Source organism: Malaya genurostris, chromosome 3 (genome assembly GCF_030247185.1).
Source record: "Malaya genurostris strain Urasoe2022 chromosome 3, Malgen_1.1, whole genome shotgun sequence".
NCBI lineage: Eukaryota > Metazoa > Arthropoda > Insecta > Diptera > Culicidae > Malaya > Malaya genurostris.
The window spans coordinates 58302437-58328430 of record NC_080572.1 but is presented as its reverse complement, the minus strand read 5'-3'; the positions used below and the strand labels follow the sequence as shown (position 1 = coordinate 58328430).

The 25994-nt window shown below is 37.2% G+C and overlaps 1 protein-coding gene across 3 annotated transcripts in view; it reads right to left on the bottom strand.

The window, feature by feature from the left end:
- LOC131433643 (reversion-inducing cysteine-rich protein with Kazal motifs) overlaps nt 1-25252 on the bottom strand; it is a 62514-nt gene extending 37262 nt beyond the window's left edge. Inside the window, exons 1-2 of one of the 3 annotated variants that reach the window (XM_058600132.1) lie at nt 25185-25252; nt 6274-6586 (exon numbers count right to left, since the gene is read on the bottom strand). In XM_058600132.1, coding sequence (XP_058456115.1) covers nt 6274-6397 — 124 coding nt within the window. In that variant the 5' untranslated portion in view covers nt 6398-6586; nt 25185-25252. Of the gene's footprint in view, nt 1-6273; nt 6587-24839 lie in introns of all 3 variants that reach the window. The other 2 variants (XM_058600130.1, XM_058600131.1) reach the window with 2 other exon arrangements.
- Between the last annotated feature and the right edge of the window lie 742 nt (nt 25253-25994).

Below are 25994 nucleotides of genomic sequence, written 5' to 3'. Positions count from 1 at the left end.
ATAAGAGATGCCCAACAACACAGCAATCTCTCTAAACGGTACAGAACGATTTGTTTCTTCAGTAACAGATGTTGTTGAGCGGCCAGGGATCTCATCATGATCCAAGCTTGTACGACCACCTTTGAAGCGTTTATACCACTCGTATGCCTGTGTTTTCCTTAGACACGATTCACCAAAGGCCTTTTCTAACATTTTCAACGTTTCGGAACACTTAAATCCATTTGCAACACAAGATTTGATGCACGCACGTTGTTCTGAATTTTCATCCATTATAAAAATCGCCACACGAAAATTTTTCAACTTCTTTGTATAGACGCCAAACGAAAACTAATCGTACGATATGCGTCAAAATTGGACAGAATGTGTATAAAAGTGTCGCCAACGTTGAGAGAATAAAAGTTTACCGATTGGACAAGCGCGGGAATTTTAAAATGAAAATTCCGGTTCCATTTTGATCACAAGGTATATGGATGATATGAAAATAATGTCACTCATTTGGCTAGTAGACGGCTAAACCGATTTTGTCCATCTAACATTCAAATAAATGGTCTTAAGGTCCCATAAAAATTGCTTGGTTTTCAATCAGATCCGACTTCCGGTTCAAAAGATACAGGGTGATTAGTGTAAAAATTTCACATAAATTTATCGGGTTTATCGGGTTCACAGAATTGGAGTGTCGACGACCAAATAAACTTATCTTACTTTTACCGATATCCGGTTTTCGATCCCGAAAGGTACCCAAAACTTTTATGCGCACTACGATTTCGCTAAAATGTCTACACTGATTTTCAAAAATTTCGAATCTAATGAAATGGTTAACAATACTATAGGCGAATTTAAATGACTTCAGCTACACCGATTTCCGAACTCCGTTTCCGAAAGTATCGGAAATAAAGAAGCGAAAAGAAGACCAACACTTAAATTCGAAATGAACAAAAATCAAATTAAGATAAACTTATGGTCTCATAGAAAATTGGTGAATTTTATCCGATTCCGTCTCCCAATTTTGAAATTGCAGGGTGATGAGTTTTTAAAATTCAAACCGTCATACAAGATGACGATACCAAAAAATCTTCAAAGTTGGGCTCAAAACTATTTCAATTTATTCGTCATACTAATTCATGGACATACGAAGTTCCATAATTTTAATTACAAATCATTTAAAACAATTGATAAAAAAATATCATCTCACTGCTAGGTGGATTAAGCACGTCATAGCTACGATGCGAATCCACAATTTTGTTTGGAACTTTCCGAGTTCCCTCGAACGATTGTACAAACATAATTTTGTATAGAAAACCTGCCTCAATCCATCTAGTTGTGAGATGATGCCTTTATCATATTACTAACATTTTCATTAATATTACTATAGGATTAAAACGATTCATTGAATTTTGAAGAACAACAAAAACGACCATTTCCACTTCTAAACAGTTTTGAGCCAAATTGAGATAATTTTCTTTTTTTTTTTTGCCGTTCTGAATGACGGAAGGCATTGAATAGCCATTTAGGGGAAGGTCTTACTTTAATTTGAGTTTAAGGTAGTGAAAATTAGTTCAGCCGTCACTGAGAAAAGTGAGTGAGTTCCATTTTGGAGTAGATTGGAGTTCATATTATATCGATGAACTATTTTTAATCCGTGTTATGAATTGGTTCTCCGAATTCAAAAAACTCTTCGACAGATGTAAAAGTGCGGATCGTTGATGTAAACGGTTCGTAAAGTCCGAAGGTAGTACGATGGAAGCGAGGTACGAAGAAGGATCCATGACGCAGTTGATCTGGATGGAATTCAAAAGCTTTGCAACAAATCCAGCCTGTTGGATACAACGACGTCGTTATCAGGTCGTTTATTAGGATGCCAAAGAATCGAAGCATGCTCCAGTATTGGCAAACGAGAGAACAGTCGAGAATTTTTAAACAGTACGGATCAGAATATCTTCGTGATAAACCCTTTTTGTCGATTAGCTTTTGCGATTACTACTGATCGATGCAAATTTAACGTAAGCTTTTGATCAATGGCAAAAAGCTAGAGTAAAGACCTATACTTGTTACTCGATCAACTTGGGAGCTTGAACTTTAAAATTCGACTACTTCGTGTTGAAGGCAAAATTGAATACAATTTTTTTGCTAAAGCCTCTACGAGTCTGCCAGGTTTCCGTTCTAAGTTTGAAATTAATTCAATCTAGAATACCTATCCGAACATTCCCAAGTCAATGAGAATAACTTTCATCCTAATTGATACTCGAACAATGTATAAAATGTAAATTATCATTATAATATTATTATCAGTACTCAGAATTTCCAATGCACACTAGCAGCACAAGAGCGATTGCAGTGCCCATTTGTGATTATTCGCTGTCATAACGCAGCATTACTCGGTACGTATTGATTATCTGTGTTTATTTGAGAAAAAAATTTCCTTAAGTTTCTTATTCAATTTTCCGACATATCAAACCATACAATAATTGTGAATTAATAGCGAATGCTGAACACGTACTTCAGTACTGATTATTCCATGTTATTCGCACTTTGTTTAGTCTGTACGTAACTCATTAGGGATCCGGAAGGTCAGCTATACGAGGGATATGCGCACTGTATTGTCCAGTCGTAACAATTGGTTTTTCCGTTTTTGAGAAAACAAAGGTTTCTCTATTTTTAAGTTATTCACAACTATTTCCGCTACTACAGTCCGCTTTCACATCTCATCCAAGACAATCGATGAAACAAAACCGCTTACGTTCAGGACTACCGCTACCGCTGGTACAAAATAATATAATTGAAGACAAACACGAGTGCAAATGAGAGTTTCTCTTTGTTTACTTTCTCCTTCGAGTATTACAGCTCAATCAGCAATTCTACCATCTAACATTTCACATAGGACAATAGCAAAAACCATCAACTTTCGATAGAAACTGTCGAATTTGTTGGAAATTACTGTAATTTACCGTAATAATTGAAAGAGAAAGTAAACCAAGAGAAACTGTTATTTGCACTTAGGACCTTTTCTAATGTTCATCGAGAATTCAGGTAGTGCATAATTCGACCTTCGATACGAGAACTTGAAGGTTTGCTTAAAGAACAAATGCATCTTGACATTAAACGTGTGCATTAACTTCAATGCAACAATACAAATAATATTTACATCCAGTTTTATAGAGAGTTGGATGCAATTCAATTCGCAAAAGACAATAACAATGTGCACTATGTGGAGCACGAAAACATTAAGTACCACATTCCAGTATATATGGAAGATAGTGCTATAGAAGTGCGTGTGCATGATCTTCCCTCAAACGTCATCGATTCTATATCCCAATACGGAGAGATTCTCTCAATCGAAAAAGAAAAGTGGAAGAATTTTTTCCCCGGTATGCTAAATGGCGTACGTTTGTTACCCATGCGCTTGAAGAGGCCTATACCTTTTTATGTGACATTCGGTCAGGATACAATAATCCCGAGCAAATCACTTGTTACCTATGACAATCAGATGGCCACATGTCAATATTACCAAAAAGTTGTTCACTACGGTAAGCCATGTGATAAACTGGACAAGGACCACAAGCAACCCCTGTACACCTGTGACAGCCACCAACAACAATGAAGCATCTCCTTCAACGAAACCAACCAGTACCCCCTATAGAACAAAGTACACCAGCTGCAGTTAACAACTTACCCTCCAACCAATCAGGAAATGCAACTAATGTACAACAAGGCGCATCTACAGCAACTAGCAACGAACTTAAGACTGGGAACAATGAGGAAAACGAAAAGATGACGGAAATCACCAACAATACCACCGATGCGGCAATGGATGACGAGACGAACCACGAAAAAAAGTGCCCCTCAATCCTCGCAAGAGGAAAATGGAAGCTCCGCTCCACCTAGAAAAAGGGTGACAACGAGATCAAATACAAAAAAAAATATTTAAAAAATCGGCTCAATTGGCCATGTAAAGCTTATACGCAAATAGACCTGAATAAAAATATCTTTAAAAAAAACTATTTCCGGTACTTCTAGTACCGAAAACCAAAGACAGAAGTCGGTTAAATTTTAACAGTCACCTATGGGATTATAATTTGATTCTAAGTCTATGAAAATTTATGTAGGGAAATGAGAAATGAGAAATCAAAGTGCGTTCCAATTTAAAGTACCGCAAATCATTCAATTTCCATAGCTTGATGAAAACTAGAACTCGACTGACACGAGCAGCTGTTATTCAAACACTGGTGGTTGGATTGTCTTGAAATTTGATATTGAGCCATCTAGAAGCTTGTTCTCAACAAAAATATACACGGTTCGAAACTATTCACGTTTTTTTTGTGAGAGGCCCGGGACTTTTCATTTCATGTAGTAGTTTTTGTATGCACCTTTCAAAACAGTTTCTTACTGCTCTTAATGTTCGTGGATATGGCTGAACCGCTTAGGCTCATTTGAAAGCTACTACCTGTATTAGACAATTGGTCAAGTTCGAAATTCAAATGGATGTCATTTTGAACGGGTGCGAACGAGCAAAGGCGCGACAGCCCTACCATAAGCAGAATTCAATATCTGTCGCAGGTGTCAGTAATGTGGGGTGGCAAACAACAAAGAAGATGGGGGATTGAGACAGGCCTAATGAACCTCCCAGAAAATACACGTCACGAATAATCTAGCAATAAATACGAATCGTAACAACCGGCATCGACCTAGATGACGAATAAAGGACAACGATTGGAAGCTCAGCACGTGGAACTGTAAATCGCTTGGCTTCCCGGTGTGCGATCGAATGCTGCATGATGAGTTGCAAACTAGCAAATTCGATGTCGTACCACTGCAGGAATTTTGTTGGACGGGACAGAAGATGTAGAAAAGCGGACATCGAGCGGCTACCTTCTATCAGAACGGTGGTACATCTAGTGTACTTGGAACTGGCTTCATAGTGTTGGGCAAGATGTATCAGCGAATGGTTGGATGGGAAACAATCAGCGATAGCATATGTGTGTTGAAGATTAAAGGCCGTTTCTTCAATTACAGCATCATCAACGTATGCTGCCACATGTGACGAGACCCGATGAAAAGTAGGAAGCTGGAGCAAGTGCTACCAATGGAAGAGCAACTCGGGGCGGCGACTCTTGAAGATGATTGGAGGAATATAAGGTCCGCCATAGATAGCACTGCTGCAACCGTACTACATACGAGGTTATCGAATCGATGAAATGAATGGTTTGACGAAGAACGCCAGCAGCTGGTCGAAGAGAAGGTTCCGGAGGCTAGGTTTTCCGGAGAAAAAAGCACTCTCAAAGTCCCTTCGAATCTCAAATAGAGGGGTACGGTAAGGTGATGGTCTCTCTTGTCTCTTGTACAATATTGCTTTAAAAGGTGTGATTCGAAGGATCGACACGATTGGTGACGTAACCCACAAATTGCCGTATTTTTCTATGCAACAAAATATCTCGGAGACATGCGAATCTATTTCTCAAGTTGTAGACGCGATTCAAAAATTCTATTAGGTTGTTTGATAAGCTCACAATACTAATGGCGAACACTTTCTGTATCCTTGGAAATGTTTTAATGACACTATTCAAATGACTAGAGAAAAGAATTCAAGTCAGCTTCAATACGAACAGACGACGTTCACAAGAAGCTGAGCCGCATACCTTTCAGGAAGCTTTAAACTTTTGATTAGCGCAACCCATATGGAAAAACGCCTGAACTAGACGAAAAAACATAAGAATCTAGATTAGTTTAAAACGGTGTACTCTGATAAAGCAAATTTTGGTCATGTGTTAGAATGAAGCGTGTCTGTTTGAGAAACAGTACCGATTTTATTCTACGCGCTGCCAAACATCCGGCGAAAATGAATGTTTGAGCGAATAACACAGGGCTAGAATTTGATTGCTTAAAACTTTCCACGAATAATTTGAATGCAGTGATAATTTACCTCTCTAACCCCAATTAAAGTCTACTGAGGAAATGTTTGAACCTGATATTGAGGAGGACAATTACTCGAAGCATCGCGGGCACAAAACGTTCAGTATACGTATTGGTCATCACAAAAAGCCAACTAGTAGGAAACCCTGTTCAAAAGTTGAAACCGCTATCATGGAAAATTCGGGCATTCGGCGTTCACTACCAACTATCAAAAAGCATACCTCAAAAGTCCGCAATGCTAGTGGCGACTGTTTAATAAATGTAAACAAGACCGAAACAAAAATGTGTCCCACGTCGTACAACTTTTTGTAAATAACGAAGAGGAACACAAAGTATTTAGCTTTCTTACTTGAAGTGCTAACTTACCGGAAATATTATGCACAGTCGGTTGAGTTGAGCTGTCATTTTCGTACTCCAGGGTCCCAGTACTCCATCCAAAAGCAACTACCGCTAAACCACTTAGCACCAATAGCCGATAGCGCAGGCTCATTGTACGCAACAATGATCTAACTAACACCGAGAATGTCCACTAAATAACCATCCGTTTAATGTTGGTATTTTTGTTCTACTCAGTTTCACTTCACAGTTCCTTCCACTCAACGTGTTGTCATCAACTCATTATGCATTTATTTTCAACAGTCCAATTAAGATTCATTGCGGCGCTTTATCACTGTTATAGCTGTAAGGGGAAGGTATTCGGACATAATGGCACTGTATTAAGACTTAACTCGAACACTTTATGTTCCACTATTTGTTGCCGAGAAAATATTCAACCATGCTTGTTTGTTTACGTCAGTTCGAACAATACTTTATTATATGAAATACCGATTTACTAATCGATGTCGGCAATGCTCGTTGCATTCAAACGACTCAATAAATGAACAGCACAGTTCTTCCTTCAATTGATTAATTAACCAAGCAACTCATGCTCTGCTAATGCACGATTGACGCCCGAAACGAGATTCATCGTATGGAAAGATAACGCGAAAACGCAACCAAATTGATAGCCGCCATCCACGGGTCTTGTTGCCAGTTCATGAATAAATAATATTGATAATAAACAATAAGACGCGATTCTAATCAATCGAAGTCGTTATTCAAGTTGAGTTTTCGTTTGAAAGCAAAACATCCGGTGGTCAAGCTGTTGCGGCAATTTTATGGCTCTAAACGTGATCTCACACAATAATAGCTTCATGAACCTACTTTTCGGAATTTTATTTCCACAAAATATAGTAAATCAAACGAAACTAGAAGCAAAATCAATATTCAATTTTGAAACATTCGATTAGATTAAATAGAATTAACATGATCTTCCAAAGTACGGTCCACCGATTTGGTTTCGATGACGACACTAGTATTGAGACACACAGCTTTGAGATGATGGTGGAACCTAGAGATGGTCGGGTATCGGGTATTTTACCCGAAACCCGACCCGTACCCGTACCCGACGGGTTTTTGGTCGGGTACGGGTAAAAATTTTTATTTTCGATCGGGTACGGGTCGGGTACGGGTAAAAAAAATTTACTGCTTACTCGGGTACGGGTCGGGTCGGGTAAAAAAATTTACTACTCACTCGGGTACGGGTCGGGTACGGGTAAATTTTTTTTTCTGATCGATTACCCGAGCATTTGTACTTCACATAAATATGTTTACACGTTGACGAGAATTTTTTATTGCAAAACAGTTGTTCCGAAAAATAAACAATTTGATTCAAGGGGTTTTGACATTCGCGCCTAGAACCAGACCTGAAAACTGGCATCTTTTTCCAGAAAAAAACATTTCTTTTCTTCATTAAAAAAAAACGATCAATCATAGTTACGTGAAAAGTTATGTGAATATTTTCCACCCTACTTTTTTATAACATATTTAATAAGATACACTGCCTTAGCTCTAAGATGTTGCGGTCAGACCCTACTTTCCACGTAGGTTTTAATGGACTCCCATTTTTTTTTGTTACAATTATAGAGGCTTTAACATTAATGTCATTCACCTCTTCGGGCCAGAAAAACTTTCTGACCCTATGTGCGGGGTTGGGAATCGAACCCAGGCGGGCTCCCATTTTAAAGCTGTTTAATGCACAATCCAGTAAAAATTATTTGATTAATATATAAAATGTAGTGTAGTACTCATATCACATTCAGATACCAGAAAACTGTTATTTTAAATATTGGTTGGAGATTTTCAAAATTTACATATAAATCATTAGGATTCTAACCATAAAAACATGAACATTTATTTCAGAAAATCTGCATAGAAGTTCTTCTTATTCTTCACTTCTGGGTGGTGTCACCTCACTTGAAATGACACCGATTGATGGCACAGCAAGTTGAGCTATATTGCCAGTTCGATGTCAACATTTCATAAGGGCACATAAACCAATGAGAGTTTCTCTTTGTTTACTTTCTCTTTTGTGAATATCTCCTTAATTTTCACGTGTACCTACAAAGTACCTACAAATGTTCAAACTACTAACACTTGAAGGACTCACAGTTCACCATTTTCAAAATTGAATTTTTCACACCGGGAATACACGTGAATTATTCGATGTTTGGTCAATTCACGTAAACGAACCGATGATACTCTATCAATTTTAGGGGATGTTCGTGATTTTTCAAGTGATTCTAATGTGAATTTTTATTTGTGTGTCAAGATAATGAGCACGCTTACTTGTGGTTCTAAAGAATTGGATCAAAAGTCGCACTGTTTCGTAAAAACCATACCTACCAAAAATTGAATAGAATGGGTATTACGACATTTTGTATAAATATGCTTCTCGAAAAATTTGAGTAGATATTACTCCCTTTTGTTGACATTTGTAAATGAGTATAAAGTACCAAAGACATTGGAAATCTATTCATGCTTCACAGTGTATTTATATCACAAACGAATTTCCAGACATGACAGTCACGATCTTTTTTTGGCGCACATCTACGGTCCTCCGTGAAACTGGCACCAATGGTGATAAATTGGTTGCACTGCTGAGTTCCCATCATCGCATTCATAATGCCAATGTCAAACCGTGAGAACCCTTTCGATACGTTAGCTCATTTTTTTTTTTTTTTTCATAAATACGTTTATTTCATAGGCAATATACATAAGTTTTTCTTCGCCGTGGCATCCACAATACATAGTAGTTTAAACCTAATACATTTCGAATATCATATTAGTATGTTGGTACTCATTAGTTAATCTAAACACTGTTTTTATCAAGCGAGTTGCTATTTTAATTACATTAAATAAAATACATTTATTTTGTACATGATCTTATAACTATTTCAGGATTGTTTGTATCAGTTCACCACTTATATTCAATATCCTATAGTTGGCTATTGGTTGAACTCATGGAAGAGAAAACAGTTTAACATAAAATAAAATTTAAATTGGAACTCCAATGGATTTAATGAAATGATAAAGAAGTTTCATGTATGGAAGGTCACGACAAGCAAGAATGTCGCGAACTGGGACATTGGATAGTCTACCTTGGGTACGCAAGGAATTTATTAGTTGAGATCTGACATCACGAAACTCCACGCATGTCCAAACAACATGGTCAATATCGCGGTAACCTTCGCCGCAAGCACAATGATTAGTCTCGGAAAGTCCAATTCGAAGGAGATGTGCATCTAACGTGTAGTGATTGGACATGAGTCTGGACATCACACGAATGAAATCTCTACTCACATCCAGTCCCCTGAACCATGCCTTTGTCGATATTTTAGGAATAATTGAGTGCATCCACCGACCCAGATCATCTTTATCCCAAGAAGCTTGCCAGCTGGCAAGTGTTCTTTGGCGAGACGCGCTATAGAATTCGTTGAAAGCAATCGGTCTCTCATAAATTTCACCCTCAATAGCACCACGTTTGGCTAAAATATCGGCTCTTTCATTGCCTGGAATGGAGCAATGAGCCGGAACCCAAACTATTGTGATTAGATAATTATTATTCAATATGTCGTTCAGACACTGTTTTATTTTACCCAAGAAAAACGGTTCATTTTTGCCAGCAGCGTTTGAGCGAATGGCTTCAATTGCACTCAGACTATCTGTGAAGAGGAAATAATGGTTTGGAGATAATGTGACGATTACATTCAAGCTATAATGAACTGCTGCTAACTCTGCTATATAAACAGATGCAGGTTCTTGAAGCTTGAATGAGGCCGAAACATTATTGTTGAACATACCAAACCCTGTCGCTTCTTCCATTCGCGATCCGTCCGTGTAAAACATTTTCTCAGAGTTAATATGCCTGAACTTACTTGAAAATATTTTTGGGATTTCCATAGAGCGTAGGTGGTCCGGGATTCCACGCACTTCGCGCTGCATGGATGTGTCGAAAAATAAAGTTGAGTCAGGTACATTTAGGAGGCTGACACGGATAGGAATATATCTTGAAGGGTTGATTTCCTGTGACATATGGTTAAAATATACTGTCATGAATTTTGTTTGAGATCGAAGCTCGACTAGTCGTTCGAAATTATTAATTACCATGGGATTCAGCACATCACATCTTATTAGCAGGCGTGATGAAAGCTCCCAAAATCGATCTTTTAATGGAAGAACTCCCGCCAGAACTTCAAGACTCATTGTATGTGTCGAATGCATGCAGCCTAAAGCAATTCGCAAACAACGGTACTGAATTCGCTCAAGTTTGATAATATGAGAATTTGCAGCGGAACGAAAACAAACGCATCCATATTCCATCACTGAAAGTATCGTTGTCTGATACAATTTTATTAGATCTTGCGGATGAGCACCCCACCAAGACCCTGTTATTGTTCGAAGAAAATTTACTCTTTGTTGGCATTTCGTTATCAGATACCTAATGTGTCCTCCCCACGTGCATTTGGAATCAAACCACACCCCGAGGTATTTGAAAGTCAAAACCTGTTCGATTATTCTTCCCATCATATGAAGCTGAAGTTGCGCGGGATCATGCTTTTTTGAAAAGACGACCAGCTCTGTTTTCTCCGCAGAGAATTCGATACCAAGATGAACAGCCCAAACGGACAATTTATCTAAGGTATCTTGCAATGGTTTTTGCAGATCAATAGCTTTGGATCCAGTAACTGAAACCACGCCATCATCTGCCAATTGTCTTAGTGTACATGGGGTTACTAGACAGCTGTCAATGTCATTCACGTAAAAATTATAGAGGAGCGGACTGAGGCATGAGCCTTGCGGGAGACCCATGTAGCTAATTCTGAATGTTGCCAAATCGCCATGTGAAAAATACATGCACTTCTCTGACAAAAGGTTGTGCAAATAATTATTTATAACCGCTGGGAGTCCATGTTGGTGGAGCTTGTCTGAAAGAACATCAATGGAAACTGAATCAAATGCTCCTTTAATGTCTAAAAATACAGATGCCATTTGTTGCTTTTGAGCGAAGGCAATTTGGATGTCAGACGAAAGTAATGCAAGGCAATCATTCGTCCCTTTATTTCTACGGAAGCCAAACTGAGTATCTGACAACAAACCGTTCGTCTCGACCCAAGTGTCGAGACGTCGTAGAATAATTTTTTCGAACAATTTTCTGATGCAGGACAACATCGCAATGGGTCTATATGAGTTGTGATTGGAAGCTGGTTTCCCCGGCTTTTGAATGGCGATAACTTTCACTTGTCTCCAGTCAGGTGGAACAATATTTTGCTCAAGAAACTTGTTGAACAATTCCAACAAACGTCTTTTTGCGAGGTCGGGCAGATTCTTCACCAAGTTGAATTTAATTCTGTCCAATCCAGGAGCGTTATTGTTACAAGACATGAGTGCTATGGAAAATTCCATCATTGAAAAGGGGCTATCAATGGAATCATCATTTGAAGAAGACTCCCTAACAATGCTATGCGTAGGAACGGAATCTGGACAAACTTTCCTCGCAAAATCAAATATCCATCGATTCGAGTACTCCTCACTCTCATTTCCTACGTTACGATTCCTCATTCGTCTGGCCGTATTCCAAAGAGTGCTCATTGAGGTTTCTCTTGACAAACCTTCCACAAAATGTCTCCAATAGCTGCATTTCTTAACCCGAAGTATGTTCTTGTACTTGGTTTCTAAAACCAAGAATTTTTCAAAATTCTGAGGAGTTCCTCCTCCTCGTTTTAAAAACGTCTTGAAAGCATTTTGTTTCGCGTGTTTAGCATCTGAGCACTCTTTGTCCCACCAAGGATTTGGAGGTCTTCTGTTAGACGATGGACCAAGAAATCGTTTGGTTTGGGCTTGTTCTGCGGCCTCCAGAATCGAACAAACGAGGAAGTCATATTCTTCAAGTGGGGGAAGCTCTTCCATTGAAGTTAAGACACTTGAAATATTACTTTGGTATTTAATCCAGTCAATATTTTTTGTCAAATCATATGGAATATTAACTGAATTAGCAATGCCTTTGTTACTGCTAATTGAGATGATGATTGGTAAATGATCGCTACCATGTAAATCAGGAAATACTTTCCAGGTGCAATCTAGTCGAATTGAAGTCGAACAAAGAGATAAATCTAATGCACTTGGACGTGCAGGAGGTCTTGGGATCCGTGTCATGCTACCCATATTTAGTACCGTCATGCTAAAATTGTCGCAAATATTATATATTAGAGATGATCTGCTATCATTGTAAACGGAACCCCACATCATTCCGTGCGAATTGAAATCTCCTAAAATCAAACGTGGAGCAGGAAGGGCTTCGACAATTTCATTAAGCTGTCGTTGTCCAACTTGAGCTCTTGGAGGAATATATACCGAAGCAATGCAAATGTCCTTTCCTTTAATGTTTATTTGACAAGCAACAACTTCTATACTAGAAGTCGAAGGAATGTTTAATCTATAAAAGGAATAACATTTCTTAATTCCTAAAAGCACTCCACCATACGGGGAGTCTCTGTCGAGACGTATAATGTTAAAGTCATTAAAATTTAAGGCTATGTTTGATGTAAGCCATGTTTCGCACAAAGCAAATACATCACATTTTTGACTATGCAACAAAACTTTAAATGAATCAAGTTTTGGCATGATGCTTCGACAATTCCACTGCAGGACAGTGATTGAATCATTTGCGGCGGATGATAAATTATCCATCAAATGATACAAAACCTGAAAGAGCTGGCCATTGAGCTGATAACTGTTTCAAAAAAGTTCTAGCTATTGGAAGGAATGCTGTTATGATGGTCTTTAGAGGTTCAGAAATATTGAATGCAGCGAAAATCCATTCTACAATTTCCGAAAATTTCAGTAATCCTGTTGGTGAATGTGAAATGGAGCCCACTGGATTATTGTCTTTTCTTGAGCTAGTTCCTGGATTGGTTTGTGAATTTGACAAACCAGGAGGCACAGTTTTTGGTTTTAAATTTGGCTTTTTAGCTTTAACACGGGGATCTTTTTTTGAAGGTATAATTTTAGGTGTCTTTTTTGGTATTTTGTGGTTTGTTAATCTCCTCTTAACAGACCCTTGAGGAGTCACAAACGAGGTATCTTCACTATTTCCGTCAGAGTCAGATTCCTCTGGCTCCGCAAGATTTGAAAAACCGTTTTCGGTTTCCAAAGGGGAGACATGTATGACCGTTTTGAGCATTTCTGCATATGTGCGCTTAGACCGTGCTTTTAAAGAAAGCTTCATTTTGTCTTTACGCAGCTTAAATGCAGCGCACACTGAAAGATCATCATGAGGGCTTTCCCCACAATAAACACATTTTTCAACATCTTTATCGCAAAGATTATCCTTATGAGGCCCTTGACATTTGATACATTTGGACTTATTACTACAGTAAGTAGCTGTATGTCCGAATTTTTTACAGTTCGTGCAATTCATAACATGCGGTACGAAAAGCCGAACAGGAAGACGAATTTTATCGATATAGACATGGCTAGGCAATGCAGATCCGGCAAATGTTACGCGAAACGAATCTGAGGGACGATAAGACTTTTTTCCATCGACAATAGATGCTGAGTACAATTGTTTGCACTCGAGTATCTTAACTCCCTCAAGCATGGAGTTTTTAAAACGGCCAACTCCATTTTTAAGTAAATCATCTGCTGTCAGACTTGCTTCAGTCACAACACCGTCAATTTCTACCTCCTTCGATGGAATGTAAACTCGATATTCAATAGCAAATAATTTACAGGTTACAATATCGTTTGCCTGTTTCAAGTCGTTAACTACAACTCGAATTTTATCTCTATTAACCTTACAGATTTCTTTAACTTCAGAGAAATGTGATGTCAAATCCTTTGTAATTTGCATCAAGTTTAAAATCTTTTCTTTTTTTCGAAGATAGACTATCCATGGCCCAGTGGTACCCTGTGGATAATGTTTAGCCCTCGGAGTATTTAAACTTTTACTAGTATCCGGAATCGGATTCGGATGATCTTCCATGAGATCATCCATTACATTAAATTTTTTTTGTACATTAATAATACCAAAATAAAAACTTATGTTTAGTAAAATTTCAGATATAAGAAATAAAAAATAAATTAAATTAAATCTACCTTGTAGCTGATGTCTCTGTTCCTTTATCGTGAAGAACGACGTGAAGCTCTTCCAACGATTTCCAATTGGCAGTCTTTTGCTGTTTCCAATTGGCAGTCTTCTGTCGTTTACTGCTATCTCAGTTGCTCTGCCGTCGTTGTGAACACCACTGCACTTGCTGTACCTGACCCCAGGTACAGTGCTTTTGCTCTTGGTGGCGATCAAATGCGATGCTTGCAGTGTAGCACCTCGCGATATATGCCGTCTCTTTTGATCCTACGCAGCGTACAAATTCTGGTACCTGGTAGATCAGCACTGGGTTGCTTTAGCACCTCTGTGCCTTTGCACCCCTTCGTCTTCGCACCTTTATGCGATGGCACCTCTGTGACTCGTCACTTCTATGCTCTCGCACCTCTGTGTCTCTACACCTCTGTGCGTATGAACGGGATGGCCTTCGTTGCTAGCTTTCCAGTCGGGAAACGCCCCGAATATTGCGTTTGCTATGGGCAGTTTAACTACCTGAAGCTTAGAATTGTCTCGGTAGCAGCCGTTAACTCACGAGCCAGTACAATCGAAACACAACCTCTTCGCTTGAATGGTTTTTACTGAATGACGTTAGCTCATTTGTATATATTGAGATTTCATGGCACACTTTGGTCGAAATGATAACAATGCAATTAATCTCGCGCTCCACCAAGCGGTGAGTGCGGTCATTTCAGAAGACCGGGAACGGACCAGATTTTTATTTAATACTAGCTGAATTACCCGGCGTTGCTCGGAAATTTTTCGTGAAGGGAAGACCGAAAAAACTTCTCGAAGTTGTCCTGCTTAGTGAAATACTCTTGTAGTGAAACATAACTTAGACGGAACCCCGATCGAACAATACTCCGTTCATGTTCAAATTGCGAATGATCAGTGCCCCATCTCAGATCTCTCAATAATCATAAATTTCATTTCTCGACAAACCTCATTTAGTTGCTAGAAATTTGTCAGTGAACGTACTACAGATCTCCTTCATGATTACCCTGAGTAGTGTAGTAAGTATCTATGCTTTTCAAAAAATATCGATTCCCACCTTTGGTACATGTGCCAAACTTGATGGCGATTCGTTTAGTTGTTTTGTAGTTATGCTGAGACTTGAATACACTCACGTTCATAAACAGACAAAGACTATTTTCCCTTAGTTCTTTGAATTCCCCGCAAAATGGAACCAGAACTTTTAAAATTATTTAAAGAAAAATACGACCTTGAAATTCTTGCCACTCTCTTGTTTTATAAAAAATGGGAGAATAAAATTTATTTTCAAAAACCCTCCTTCTAGTCTAAATGTCGATTCTCTAAGTTGCGCAAAAAGTATCTATGGTCTTCAAAAAGTATCGATTCTCGTCAAATTAAATAAATTTTTTCATGACCCCTGTTAAGGATAGTTGCTACGCTCTCCCCCTTAAAAATACCCTTACAACTATCTCTGAAGAGCAAAAAGCACCTATGCCAAGTGTGATAGCAATCCGTTAAGTAGTGTCGGAGCTATGCCGTTACATCCCCCTTTTTAAATGCACTTGCTACATCCACTCCCCATATCTATCATATCTAAGGTATTGAAAATGTTTGCATGATCTTCAAAAGTTATCGATTCTTGTCAAATTTTTGAATTTTTTTTCATGCCTCCTCCTGTTAATGATAATTGCTACGCTTCCTCCCCTATAATAATACCTTTATGACTATTTCTGAAGAGCAAGAAATAACTGTACCAAATTTTATAGCAATTCGTGCAATAGTTCCGGAATTATGCCGTTACAAACATTACACTCCTTTTTTAGAGGCACTTACTACAGCCTCTCTCCACAGAATATCCTTATAATCTTATCTAAGTTGTGCAAAAGTGTCTTCAAAAAGTACCGATTTTTGTCAAATTAGATAATATTTTAATGACCACCTTTGTTAAGGACACTTCCCACGCTCCCTTCCCCCATGGAAATATTTTTATGACCATCTCTGAAGAGCAAGAAGTACATGTACCAGGTTTGATAGCAATCCGTTAAATAGTTTTGAAGTTATGCCATTACAAACATTACACCCTTCTTTTAAAGGCACTTGCTGCATCCATCCCTCATTAAATTATATCTACGGTATTCAAAATGTTTCTAAGATCTTCAAAAAATATCGGTTTTCATCAAGTTACATGAATTTTTTCATGACCCCTCCTTTGTTATGACACTTGCTACGCTCCATCTCCCCATAAAAATACGCTTATGACCATCTCTGAAGAGCAAGAAGTACATGTGCCAAGTTTGATAGCAATCCGTTCAGTAATTCCAGAGTTATGTCATTACAAACATTACACCCCCCTTTTTAAAGGCACTTACTACATCCACCCCCCATATAATCATATCTAATACATGCAAAATGTTTCTATGGTCTTAAAAAAGTATCTATTCTCGTCAAATTAGTCAATTTTTTTCATGACCTCCCCCTGTTAAGAACACTTAATACGCTCCCTCCCCCATTAAAATATCCTTATGACCATCTCAGAAGAGCAAGAAGTATCTGTGCCACGTTTGGTGGCAATCCGTTCAGTAGTTTCGGAATTATGCCGTTTTAAACACTACACCCCCCTATTTAAAGACACTTGCTACATCCACCCCCATATAGTCATATCTAAGGTATGCAAAATGTTTCTACGGTCTTCAAAACGTATCGACTCTTGTCAAGTTATATGAATTTTTTCATGACCCCCCCTTGGTAATGACACGTGCTACGCTCCCTCCCATATAAATATACTCCCTAAACCATCTCTGAAATACAAGAAGTACCTGTGCCAAGTTTGGTGGCAATCCGTTCAGTAGTTCCGAAGTTATCGCGTTACAAACATACAAACTTACATCCATTTTTATATATATAGATTTGTAAGCACATACATGTCTTTATTATTTGTCTTTGTTTATATGTTTAAATGTAAACAAGCATTTTAATGTATTTTACTGACAAACTAGAGCCTGATACGCTCTATCTAGCTCGCTATCTAAAACACTTTATTTTTTCCATCCTGAATTTTGGTAAACTTTTTACTACTCATTCGGGTCGGGTACGGGTACAGGTAATTTTTAATCGGGTACGGGTCGGGTACGGGTAAAATTTTCTATTTTTTATCGGGTACGGGTCGGGTACGGGTAATTTTTTTTATTATTGATCGGGTACGGGTCGGGTACGGGTAATTTTTTAAATTTTTAATCGGGTACGGGTCGGGTACGGGTAATTTTTTTTGCTGATCACTCGGGTACGGGTCGGGTTCGGGTATAAGAATTTCTATACCCGACCATCTCTAGTGGAAACATACATTGGACTAAAAGTCGATCATGGAAAATTTGAAATATTGGTTTATTTCCGTCGATTGTAAAACAAATACAATACAAATACTAACTGAAATCGTTGAATTATTATTTTTGTGAAGAATTTCCATTACAACCTAAGTGCAAATGACAGATTCCCTTTGTTTACTTTCTTTTTTTATTATGAAGAGAAGGAAGTATATCTCTAACTATTTGCGGAAAACAATAATTAAAACTATCATATTTTAATCTGCACTGAACAAATTATCGACATATGCAGGACGTAGCAATTAAAAGAGAAAGAGAATAAAATGAATCTGTCATTTACGCTTAGGTCGATTTCAAAATTCTATACAGAATTAATTAATACACCGAGAAAAAAGCAAACTTTCATAGAAAACGAAAAACCGGTATGGTTAGAATGATCATTCTTCAAGCAACCAGAGGAACACGCATCTTGAGCCAAATTGTCCTGATTACCGAAATTTGCGACTACTTAACACTTTCTGTTGAACTGCTTAGTAACAATGACAATTTAATTCCAAGTTGTATTTGTAAATATTTGGTTTAAGGTGTATGCATCTAGTAATAATGCGGTCTGTATCAAACTCAACGAACGATAATACTTTTAGAATAACTTATATCGCAAATAATAAATTTGACTGTTCATTAACAAAAGAAAAAGTGGATTGAAATATGAAAACCAGTTTTAATCCACCTAGTGGTGTAATGATGCCTTTCTCATGTACATATAATATTGTGGTACTCTATTTGTACTTCCGGAACCGGATAGCGAGAACCAGGATAGCCGAAATCGGTTCTCTTAGTTGCCTACTGATAATGACTATCGATTTGTGTAGTTTTGAGACCAGTTTAGGAAATTTTTTACGTTTTTTGTTTCGCCGGTTTAAGTGACGGTGTACAATATTGAACACACTTTACCCTATAACTCCGGAACCGGAAGTCGGATCCGGATGAAATTCAGGAATTCCGTATGGGACCGCGAGACCTTTCATTTGAATCTAAGTTTGTGGAAATCGGTTGAACCATTGCTGAGAAAAGTGAGTGAGATCCATTTTGGTATATATGACCACTATTTCCGGTACTTCCGGAACCGGATACCGGGAACCAGGATAGCCGGAATCGGTTTGTTTAGTTGCCTACTGATAATGACTATCGATTTGTGTAGTTTTGAGACCAGTTTAGGAAATTTTTTACGTTTTTTGTTTCGCCGCTTTGAGTGACGGTGTACAATATTGAACACACTTTACCCTATAACTTCGGAACCGGAAGTCGGATCCAGATGAAATTCAGGAATTCCGTATGGGACCACGAGACCTTTCATTTAAATCTAAGTTTGTCAAAATCGGTTTAGCCATCTCCGAGAAAACCTAGTGAGATTATTTGATACACACACACACACACACACACACACACACACACACACACACACACACACACACACACACATTTTGCGTACTCGACGAACTGAGTCGAATGGTATATGACACTCGGCCCTCCGGGCCTCGGTTCAAAAATCGGTTTTCACAGTGATTGCATAACCTTTCTATATGAGAAAGGCAAAAAGTGATAAAGAAACTATCTAAAAAGTATTCGCTAAGGACAGGACCCAATCCATAGAACTTCTCTGTCATTAAACTATCCTGGAGATACGGGGAAATCAGATGGTTGAAGAACCATGTGATTTCCCCGTATCTCCAGGATAGTTTAATTCCTCTTTTTGCCTTTCTCATATAGAAAGGTTATGCAATCACTGTGAAAACCGACTGTTGAACCGAGGTCCAGAAGGCCGAGTGTCATATACCATTCGACTCAGTTCGTCGAGTACGCAAAATGTCTGTGAGTGTGTATGTATGTGTGTGTAAGTGCGTATGTGTATATGTAACGTTTTTTTGCACTAACTTTTCTCGGAGATGGCTTAACCAATTTTCACAAACTTAGATTCAAATGAAAGGTCTTGTGGTTCAGTACAAAATTCCTGAATATTACTTGGATCCGACTTCCGGTTCCGGCGGTTGTCGTCCCGGCCCAATGGAAATTAAATATCTTATCATATAATCGAAAATTAAAAATTTCTTGTTATTGATGCAGGAATCAATAATAAATATCCCGAAGAGTAGAAATAAATAACGTGAATGAGTTTCTAAATTTTGCAACAAAATAGACAACATGTAGAATAACTAGGAGATCGTTTTCCAAATTTGTATAAATTTTATTATTGTCTCAAAGGGTTCCCTTCAAAACAACTCATTATTTTTTTTTTCCATTACAATTTTCATTGCTCTTGGACTCGTTGGACATAGGTTCAGTGGTTCCTGTATAATTGGCTTGAACCATATCTGTTCCGAAGTTACTCAGGGAAGCCATCTAATACCGCACATATTTTTGCCTTTCTCATATAGAATGGTTATGCAATCACTTGAAAAACCGACTAGTAAAAATTGGCCCGGAGTCATATACCATTCGACTCAGTTCATCGAGCTGAGCAATGTCTGTGTGTGTGTATGTGTGTGTGTGTATGTGTGTGTGTATGTGTGAAATAATCTCACTAGGTTTTCTCGGAGATGGCTCAACCGATTTTGACAAACTTAGATTCAAATGAAAGGTCTCGTGGTCCCATACGGAATTCCTAAATTTCATCTGAATCCGACTTCCGGTTCCGGAATTATAGGGTAAAGTGTGTTCAATATTGTACACCGTCACTTAAACCGGCGAAACAAAAAACGTAAAAAAATTTCTGAACTGGTCTCAAAACTATCCAAATCGATAGTCATTATGAACAGGCAACTAAACAAACCGATTCCGGCTATCCTGGCTCCCGGTATCCGGTTCCGGAAGTACCGGAAATAGTGGTCATATATACCAAAATAGAGCTCACTCACTTTTCTCAGCGATGGTTTGACCGATTTTCACAAACTTAGATTCAAATGAAAGGTCTTCCGGTCCCATATGGAATTCCTGAATTTCATCCGGATCCGATTTCCGGTTCCGGAATTATAGGTTAAAGTGTGTTCAATATTGTACACCGTCACTTAAAATATTTTCGGATGCAACAAACATTTAAATCGTAAGTTAGAGTGCGTACTTGCAGAGTTTGTGTCATGTTAGTTGGTGGCTGTACGAACCGACTTTGATTATACCGGTTCTCGGGTTCCGGTCCGGAAGGGCATATAATAGTGAACCCATTTCGTTTTCTTAAGGATGACTTACGCAATCAAAGCACTGTTTTATTATGTATGTTATGCATAAACAATCTCTTGGTTTCTTCCAAAAATCGAGAAGAAAAATTTGAACAGAATACCACTATATTATATGTACATGAGAAAGGCATCATTACACCACTAGGTGGATTAAAATAGGTTTTGTTATATTTGAACGATTTTAATCTTGCGAATCTGTTCCGTCATCTGATTTCCTTGCAAATGATAACGCATGACTACAGTATTTTGCAAGCAGCCCTAAACGGGAGTCATCAATCTAGGATTTGGGAATATTATTGAATTCTGAACTTAATTTTGAAGGTCATGTCAAATATGATACATTTAGGGGTTTTTTTGGTTTGTGCAATAAGCTCATATTAAATTTCGATTTTCTTCACGCTTCGCCTTAGGCTCATCAATGCTTAAACGAGTGACAACTGGTTACTGGTCGCTGCTGAATTTGAACATTTTGTTTATTTTTGTTTGTGCAATAAGCAGATATATGGGACAACCATACACCAAAATCAAGTTCACATTTTAAAAGCGATTGAAATTTTTTTCTGCTCTTATGTAATAAATACAGGCATGTATCGCCATTTTCGATAAAACAATAATTCTTCGTAGTTGTATTTTTCGAAAGTTTTGATGAATTCTGATCAAATGCAAAAACACCTTGTTTTCAAATTTATGGTCTCCAGGTCTACTGAACGAATCAATTCCATTTTTTTACACAATCTTCCTTGTTACTCAATTATAGTATCTTACGAAATAGCTGTTACGATAATAATTATTTTGTTATTATAATAATTCAAGTTCAAGATCTAAAGATATTTGATATCTTCGAGCGACATCGCGCGCGCGGTTGTTTGAACGTGTCGGGTTCAGATCAAGTTCATACACTGTGCAGAGTAAATTTGTTCATATTGCTTTGCATCATCCGTCATAGATTTAACAAGCTACGAAAATCGATGCAGACTTAAAATTACTTAGCGGTTTATGTTGAACTGTGTAATTAGCATTTAAGGTCGTCAAATGGTGAGATAACTAAGTCCTCACAAGTCCCTATCTCATGCCTCCCCGAGCGTCTATGATGACATTTGGTCAATAGAACGGCGTCGACTGGGTGCTATCGCCTTCTGCGTTAGTAGCAGAATGAGAGGGTGCGAAATGGCTTGTAGGTTGAAGCCCATCCTAAAGTGCAGTGTTTATCATAGTATATTACAACATATAATTCTGTTGTTTATTACATCATGTTTTATTATTATTATTATTATTATTATTATTATTATTATTATTATTATTATTATTATTATTATTATTATTATTATTATTATTATTATTATTATTATTATTATTATTATTATTATTATTATTATTATTATTATTATTATTATTATTATTATTATTATTATTATTATTAGTAGAGCGTAACTTACACTGCGACATTAACTGTTATATTGTATCATAGCATATTTTTTCACATATTATCGTCTTACACTATTGTATGTTATTATATACTATGTTGTATGGTATTATACTGCAATGCATTATATCATATTATATGGTATTATATTATGTTATATTTTATTTTATTATATTGTATTATAGGGTTTATTATGAGTAGTACTACGTACCTCTGCGCAAAATATAAATTTGTTTTCCTTATAAGTTATCATTTTTAAAATAAATTTTAACTAAATATCAAGGTCGTCACAAGGTGAGCTTGGTCCTCACTGGTTCCTGTTTCATGCCTACACGTGTATCTGTGGTGACAATTGGTCGATGGAATGCGTTGATGGCAGAATGAGAGGATGAGAAATGACATATAAATTGAAGTAATATAATATCATAGCATATCGCAACATATCATTTTATTCATTCTATTATTTATTATATAATTCATTGTACTATATTATGTTGTTTTTTATTATTATTTTCATTATTATATTTATTGTTATTATTATTAATTCGTCATCAATAATAATAGCATATATATATATTTTATAGATGTGGATATTATTATTGTTATTAGAAGAGAAATATTCTACTTCCTGCAGTATTGCGAAGATAGAAGAGCATAACTGACACTCTACATTAACTGTTATTTTATATATTGATTTATAATATATTATATTGTATGACATTGTATTATATTATATTAAATTAAAATGTATTATACTATATTATGTTATATTATATAATTTTGTAGTATTTAAGTATTATTATTATTATTATTATTACTATCGTTACCATTATTATAATCTTTATCATTATCAGCTACATTTTCATTTCCATACTACACATTTCACTTTACACATATATTATTGAATTGTATCATATTATATTACGTCATATTTTGTGGTATTATATTATATTACATTGTACTATATTATACTATATTATGGTACAATGTTTGGTATTGTTTTATATAGTATTGTAATGCATTTTTTTAATACACAATTATAAGTGTATTATATTGCATTGTGATGTATTACATTTTTATATTTTATGCATAATAATATTTTATTATATTCAGTGTCGTATAGTGACAAAACTATTTTATAATATATTATGGTGTATTTTACTATATTATGTCACATAACATTATGATACTATTATATTCATCATAAAATATTATAGTAGACTATAATACACTGTACCATACGATTTTGCACCGTTTTATACTATATTGTGTTTATTGTATTATACTGCCGGAAATTATATTAAAGTGTATTATGTTACATTACATAATACTATGCTCAAGTACATTGTAAGGGAAGAGGGATGGGAGTGCATCAGGGTATCTTACAAGTGAATGACTGGATGAAGGAGTGAAATGTCAACCCGATTCACAGGGGAAAGCTGTGTGTTTTCCCCAGAAGGTCTGAAATGAGTAAGACGCACCCTTCTAACAAACAAACCATCAGGCAGGTTCAAGCTGGTACAGCGAATTCTTTTATTATATGGCCGGATGTTATTGCTGGAAGGCGCCGGGTCCTCAAAGCCCATTTTGGCCTTCTTAACAGCAGTAATATGAAAGTTATCTGATAATCAAATTCGGATCTACTGTAAGTCTACCTGCATCCACTGGTAATGCCTTGAACTGATGGTGGCTTCACACACACATACATACATACATAACTGTGTAATTAGCATTGACAATAAACTCTCAATTCATTGACGAGTCGAAGACGTAACGTAAAACAAATCGAAAAATTCGATATCACGCATAAAATTCGTAAGAAACAAATAAACGCAATGCGGCTATTCATCTTCTATCAATATCAGTTATTCAATGAATTTCGGTTTTGAATTCACAGTAATCTCTGAATTATTGCAAATACACTGCTATTTGAATTAATGTTGAATAACTACATTTTTAAATTTACCATGGCTTCTTTAAACAATAGAAATTGTTTTTAAAAAATTGTATTCAAAACGGTGATTTTAGCCTTAAGTTATGTGCACTGATTTCAACATTGTACATTCATTAACAATGGCAATATTGAACTAATTCTCAGGTAAAAATCTCTTAGAGTAAGTATATCATATCGCTCTCACCTTTCTTTCTTAAAGGAATTATGTTACTTATACTTGCAATGTATGCTTAGTTTTGTTTTTAATAAATGAATGTATTTAGCAAATAATAGAATGCAAGGTTAGCATTGTTCACACTAAGTATTGACAATTTCGATATACGTGTTTTAAGCACCTTCAACTTAAAGGTTTTTTTTATCAAATCGTAGATAAAGATATGGTAAAAGAACACACACGATTATATTTAATAGAGCTTATATATGACTAATAGTTCCATATTAATAGAATGAATGGGCATCTAGCAATGACTCAAAACAACATTGCATAGTTTATCATCGCACTAGCCACACACTCGGTACTAGTTATGATAAAAGTTAATTGTGTTTTAACCTAGTCAGTGTTTCGTGTTCTGATCAGAACCTCTGCCAGCAATATTTCTCCAGGATGGTGCATGTCACAACTAACAAAACAGAAAATAACCACAAAAACAACAGCAATGTGCTGATGTACACTTAATGGAAATAAACACCACCGAAGTAAACTCACACGACTTCTCCGCGAACCGGGCGGCGGCGCAATGCTTTGTAAAGTAAGTGTCGGAGAAAATAGCTCTAGTATGCGAATCACCGCCAAAACATAACGAGTAGGACACCGTTAATCATGCGCGGTCGAGTCACATTTCTTCTCCGATGGTGGTTTTTTTTAAAACAAAACAATCCGCCAGACGCCACCAACCTTAAAAATAATCGAATGATTTAAAATAATCGCACGCCGCCAGCCACGAACGTCCTAACGCAAACACGATTGGTTGAGTACTGAAAAACTGCGCATACTTCGGAGTGTGAGCCGTCGCCACAGTCGAAGAAGACCAGAGAGGGCCAGTCAGGAATCCCTAACGCGGACGCAACCCGGTCGGAAAGCGGAACAGGCAGAGGGAATATGTCACAGCATGACATCCCGCCTGTGAACGCGAAGCCAATATTATCGTGCTCGTCGTCGTCGTCGTCGTCATCATCAGTTTTTTGAATGCATGAACATTTCCGTCGGCCGCGTGAATACACTTTCACACTTCTTTTACACCATCGAGTATGCATGGAGTTTTAAATTGATTGTGACTGTTTGTCAGTTGCGCATGATGTGCGTCTCGAACGAAGCCACACATTTAGCATGCGAGTCATTGCAAATTCTGCGGGATCGGAATGAACCGAGCTGAAACCGATCGTTCTTAGCTTAAAGGCTGCGTTGAATACTAACGACGTGTACGGTTTCCGCCTAATCTAGGATGTCTTAAGTAGAGACATTTCAAGATCACAAAGTATTAGTCGGCGTTGAACAGTCCTTGGACCTTTCTTCTTCGTGCCGGGTTGACGATACAATGCATAGGCAGCGGTCTCACAAGCCAGTGTTCGTTTGTTCGAGCTCCGACCTAGACGAATTCTTATGTCGTTTTCGCTTGAGAAAACTGAAACTGACCCAGGGTAGTTTCATCAAACAAACGCTTTTCGCGAAACTGTGTTAGGTTCGCACTTAGCAACGGGGGTTTGA